This window comes from Saccostrea echinata, unplaced genomic scaffold, assembly GCF_033153115.1.
Source record: "Saccostrea echinata isolate AGI-Se365-2 ecotype Australia unplaced genomic scaffold, CSIRO_AGI_Sech_v1 ptg000045l, whole genome shotgun sequence".
NCBI classification, from domain to species: Eukaryota; Metazoa; Mollusca; class Bivalvia; order Ostreida; family Ostreidae; genus Saccostrea; species Saccostrea echinata.
This window is the reverse complement of record NW_026889794.1, coordinates 2,986,374-2,992,389: the sequence shown is the minus strand read 5'-3', so window position 1 is coordinate 2,992,389 and position 6,016 is coordinate 2,986,374. Positions and strand designations below refer to the sequence as shown.

The following is a 6,016-nucleotide window of genomic DNA, read 5'->3' as shown; positions in this document are numbered from 1 at the left end:
TATGTTTATGTTTCCCAGTTGATCAACTACCGAAGAGCATGTTCAAGGTACGAACATATTTCTTAACAGAGGCAGCCACTGATAAATAAGTTGATGATACAAGGGTATTGATAATGTCTTTTAAAGTCACATTTTGCAAATCCTATGATCAATTCCATGCAATAATTTGTAAATATTTGCAAATGCAATCTTTCCTTATGTTGAAAATTAACTAACAATTTAATACAAATTGTAAGGCCTGAATTGTGTACCGTTTATGACAGAGGTTGTGACCGGTTGACATGAGTTGCTCACTCATGCTTATGCAACCTCTAAGTAAGATCTCAAAACTACTCAATTGAATCAAGAGTATAGTATGAACTGTTAAAGCTTATGTAAAGTTTTCCTTATTCGATATGATGACAGTGTTATGTAGTTTTCAAATTGTTGTCTAGGGTGTCGCTTTGTTTACTACTGTGGTGACGTTTTATAAAATTTGGCATTTTCACCTCACCAATAGTCAGAAATTAGGTGTTGTTATATAAATCTACAGTAAATAGGTGAAGATAATGAACAATGATCAATCTTAAAAAAAAACAATACAAATCTCTGAACAGAGCATAAAACACGGACCCCCAGAAATGCCAGATGTTGGATCAGGTGCCTAGGAGGAGAAAACATCCTTTAACCGGTTACAACCGCCGTGAGACCTATGTATTGATCTGGTAGACGGAACATTCCGTTGTCTAATTTAGTATTTAAAAAACAAAGGCCTAACAATTGTATCATTACGTGTTTTTAAGAGATCTGCCACCCCATTAAATTATTAATCTTTGAAAATAATATTTGTTGAACTTGCCACTTAAATAATTCCAAAAATATTGTTTATTTAGAATTCGAACTGGGAATATACAATTACCTATTGAAACTGGAAGATGGTTAAACATCCCTTGAGAGAATAGCATCTGTAAATTATGTAAATGCAATAAAATTTGGGATCAATTTCATTACTCATTTAAATGTAATGATGTATTTATAAAGAACTCTCGAGTTATATATTAATCAAATTATTTTCAATCGAATTCAAATGATTTTGAGATTTGAAATGCTTTTTTTAATATAACAAATATTAATCAACTTAGAAAATATGTAAATTGTTGAATATTATAATTAATTGAGAGAATTGGCTCTCTTGATTAATTACACTCTGTTATCCCTTCTTCAGGCATGCTATTTTTTCTGTTTATTATATTGTTTGTGCCCTTTGTACATACTGTATCTTTTCTACACTATTTTTTAAGTTATGAGAATAAAGTTCATTGTCATTTCAAAGATGCCAGGGATGGCCGAGCTCAATAATAATTTTAAAAGACAGGTACAAATTAAACCGGTAACATTATACTCAGCAGAGGGGAGGGGGGGGGGGTATAGGTAAGGCATTTTTATTTAAGTTGAACAAAATACGTTAAAGCCCCAGTCACAATGTTCCAATTTGAGTGACATCGGCACGATTGTAGTTCTACCATGGCTTATTCATTGCTGGAGCTTGATTTGTAGTAGACGTAACTTGTACTCAGGGGACGTGGTTTAAATTGCAAGTTCTTACTCCATAAAGAAGTCTTTTTCACAGTATCCTTAAAATCTCTTTAACCTCTTAGGTAAAGGAAAGGGTGAGACTTCAACCACTTCACCATGTCTATTTTTTGTTTGCCGCTTATGTGCTATATTTTTTTTTTTTGAATTGCTTCATCGCAGTTGAGAAAGCTTGAGTAGAAATAGGATTCAGGTCTTCTTCTTCTACGAGGAACGAAATTGGAAAAAATTAACCTCAATACTATCTTTCACACTTTTATTTCTGTAATTTTCAATGAGATTCAGTTTGTTTTGACTCTGATTGAGTCCAGAATGTTGGAGTTCGGTAAGATCTTTTCGTTGGCAGGTCTGCAACCTTGTTAAATCATGTTGTGAACTCGTCGGGAGATCTTCAATTCGTGATCAAACGTAGTAAAATCGTAAATAAACATAGCAAGATCTTCATAGTCCGTAGTCCAATTGCCCTGAATCTTAGATAAACCTCAAGATTGTAATGTATCCCTCGAGGAAAGTCATGATACCGTATAAGTGTGTATAAAAGTCCTCATGATACTGGATAAACCGTAACGGTGCCTAGAATGATTACAGCTTCCGAAAGAATACTTTGTCACGCCAATTTTTACCTAGAAGTTGCCATTTTTAATTATTGACAGCATATAGTTGTGGATGATCTTGTCTTGAATCGGGAATGTGTGACTAGTACTGAACGTTCCTGTTAAGGTCAAGGTCTAGAAAATGAAGAGTCCTACAGATTTTTCAAATTTGAGGAAAAAAATCCTTTTATTATCCATTACAATTATAGCTTAATAAATTAAGGTGTGCCGGGACCTTATTTTTAGATAAACTCAACGATAAACCATATTCTAAACTGCCCTTTTCAATGAAAAATGGAGAAAATCAGGCATAAAAATAGGAGTTTTCTCCATCTCAGACAAAGAAAATGTATCAATATTGCCTACAGTCTCTCAGAAAACGGTTTTTCGTATCTTCTTGGCCTCTTCTTTAAAATGAAAATAGGTATCGGGGTTCCTTTTGACATGATTTCAAATTGAATTCCAAGTAAATGCGTCATTTTCTACATAATTCTGATTAGTCCGTAAAGTATGGGAAAAAGTAAGTCTAAATCAATTATTACTTCATAATGGATCTAGCATCAAAAAAGACTTTAGTCATTTACTACATATTGACCTTAAGTCTTAACATTTACATTCACTGAATATTATCTCCTTTATTTCTTAGAAGACCATTGTCGTTTATCACTCAGTAAACGCAGCTAAGCATATCACCTCTACAGACGTCTTGAACAGTGGCTGTTCCATAAATGAAACGTACAATGACATACATATCAATAACAAAATATTTCATTTACCAAATCCTACTTTAAGGTCAAGATTTAGTATAGTTATATAAGTTTAGACTGTCCTTTTGAAGCTAGATCAATTATGACGTCATAATTGATTTAAACTTAATTTTTCCCATACTTTATGGCTGTAATAGAATTACGTAGAATATATGTATGAAGCATTTTCAAGAAATTCAGTTTGAAATCATGTCGAAAGTAACCCCGATACCTATATTCAATTTAGGTATGTATAATATAATATAATAGAGGTCGAGAGAATACGAAAAACCGTTTTCTGGGAGACTGTGGGCAATATGGATACATTTCCTTTTTCTGAGATAGAAAAACTCCAAAATTTATACCTGACTTCCTTTCTTTTTTCATTGAAAATGACAGTTTAAATTATGCATTTTTTCGTTGAGTTTACCTGAAAATTGCGTCCCGATACATCTTATTTTACCAAGCTATATTTGTAAAGGATCATTAAAAGAACAAGTTTCTCAAACTTGAAAAATCTGTAGGCACCTTTCGTTTACTAGATCTTGACCTTAAATGATTATTTGTACAGATATTAATTAGGGATGTCAAATCGGTCAATTTTTGATAATCGGTTACTCGGACGTTCTTCCGATCGAGTACCCGGGTACTCGGTAAAAATGTAAATACAAGTTTGTTAATTTTCAATTGTTAATTTGTAAAACCCCAAAGCTGTTTTAGTCATTTTATGAATGTATATAAACATGGAGTCCAACGGAAATTTATTTATTAAATAAACACAAATGACGCAATTAATACATCAAAAATTACTTATTTTGAAGTGGGTAGCGGCATTTCTATGCACGTCCGATTTCGCTGCCGTATATTAACTAAATAATGTAAAAATGATTTGAAGATAAAAGACCATATTAAACGATATGTTCACTGAAAAACAATCATTGAAGCCATCAAAAAAATTAAGGACCACAATAGGTGAGAACAGCTGTGTACCAGGTGATTGGTCACTAATTACTGTATATACACAGCCATAGGCGATAACGCGTGTTAACATGTGTAGAAAACGACACGCTAATTACCCTTATGCATATTTAAGTTATTTTTTGATAAGATTTTGATAAAAATATGTACTTTGAAATAAGAAAAAATACACATCCGAGTAACCGAGTACCATTTTTAGTATTCGATACTCGGACGTTCGATCGAGTATCCGGTTAATCGGGTACTCGTTGACATCCCTAATATAAATATATCACTGGGTTCACAGGAGCGTGAAAGTCAGTCAATATATCGGGTCTCAGTAGCTCAGTGGTTAGAGCGCTGGCACGGTACGCCAGAGACCCTGGGTTCGAGTCCCGGTTGAGACTTGATTTTTCACCACCTGCGACATTTGGCACCCAACGTTCAAATACCCACTATTCCCTAGGATCATGCTTTACAGCATTTCCTTAACTCCTAGAGTTCGAGGACGAATTTCTACAAAGAGGGAGGATATGTCATTGGGTTCACAGGTACGTGAAAATCAGTCAATATATCGGTCTCAGTAGCTCAGTAATTAGGGCGCTGGCACAGTATGCCAGAGGCCCTTGGTTCGAGTCCCGGATGAGACTTGTTTTTTCACCACCTGTGACATTTGCGAACCACGTTAGGCTCCATTGTAACGGGGTTTTCCATCATAGAAATAGAAAAGGCAAATCCATAGATGAAGGTTCACAAATATTTAATTTCATGACAAATATCGAAGAAACGATGAATAAATAAAGGTGAAACAAAGGTGACCTGAAATGAAAATGACAAATTCATACAAATTCACTTGCACTAATGTTTATTTAATCTCAATAGTTTAAAATCAATATTAATTTATTTCTTACCAGTTTAATAGCATTCAAGATCCCGGTAGATTTATCGCACGAGAACATCGACCAATAATTAAAGTAATGTCCAGATTTAAAGAAATAGCTCGTGCATAAGTATTTATACTAGCACTCACACATGCGCACAAAGCAACCACACCCCATTCATACTGATTATACCTCTCTCACCCAGGACGATAGTCCACAAGACAATCACGTGACATCCAGACACAATCACTTGACACAGAACGCCTTACAAACAAGAATACAATACAAACTCGATGACAATGACCACTATAAATGAATGAATGATGAATGAATGAAACTTTACTACAACTATCTACTATTTAATATACTAGCTGTACTTTTAAGTAGTTATTCTAAATAGAATAAAACAAGTAATTATAATAAAATGGTTTGTTATGGTACAGAAATTAATGTTACAGCTATTGCAGGAAAAACATTTCTACAAAAGCTGCACCGTTAATTCCTGAGCTAACACTAAAGAAACTTTTCATTGTTTAAATAAATTCTTTTGTCAAAATGATTAACTCAAATTTGACATGAAATTGCATAACTGACTAACTCAAAAATCATAATTTCATATCCCCTGGACAAGACGACCATGTCTACATTTGTGCCGTAAAGATATCCTGATATACATAGAAAAATTCAAATTCATTAAATGTGAGTGATTATACAGTACCCTTGCCAAATACAGTGCATTAATAAATTAAATGAATAGTACAAATACTACGATAATTGAATTTGTCCTAAAAAGTTCTCAGAGTCAGAAAAGATACTTTGATACGTGCTTACAAATTGTTATACCTGTAAACTTGTTTAAGACGGTCAGCAGCACGCAACGTCATTTCTTTAAGGCAATTCAATGCTAACACGTCTTTCTCATCAGTTGGAAGAGGTTCCTTGAAGTAATTGGACATCGGCAGAACATTTTTCAGTGGTATCTGTAACTTCTCAGCCACAGCTCTGCACTTTATTTCTACGGACTTACTGTGAAATATGTCCTGCAGGCGATTTTTCTCGCCGATAGGAAGAGTGTCAGTCTTGCAAACGATTGCAAGCACTGGAATGTCTAAATGGAGAACAAGATTAAGGCAACTTAATTTACAGATCAATTTTTTTTTCACAAATTACTACCGTCAGGAAAAAAAATATTATCTAAAGAAACAACTTCCAGTACACGGGTCAGTTTTAGTGCATTTTTTCATTACTAAGCCGTTAACTAATTAGA

General features: G+C 33.9%; 2 protein-coding genes across 2 annotated transcripts in view; one reads left to right on the top strand and one right to left on the bottom strand.

Annotated features, from left to right (window-relative positions):
* LOC133201776 (synaptic vesicle glycoprotein 2C-like) overlaps positions 1-6,016 on the top strand; it is a 378,785-nt gene that overhangs the window by 97,574 nt on the left and 275,195 nt on the right. The gene's annotated exons all lie outside the window — the stretch shown is intronic.
* Positions 5,252-6,016, bottom strand: part of LOC133201782 (interferon-induced protein 44-like) — a 36,727-nt gene continuing 35,962 nt past the window's right edge. Inside the window, exon 4 of the mRNA XM_061337584.1 lies at positions 5,252-5,857. Within this exon, the coding sequence (XP_061193568.1) occupies positions 5,577-5,857 (281 nt within the window). The 3' untranslated portion in view covers positions 5,252-5,576. The remainder of the gene's footprint in view (positions 5,858-6,016) is intronic.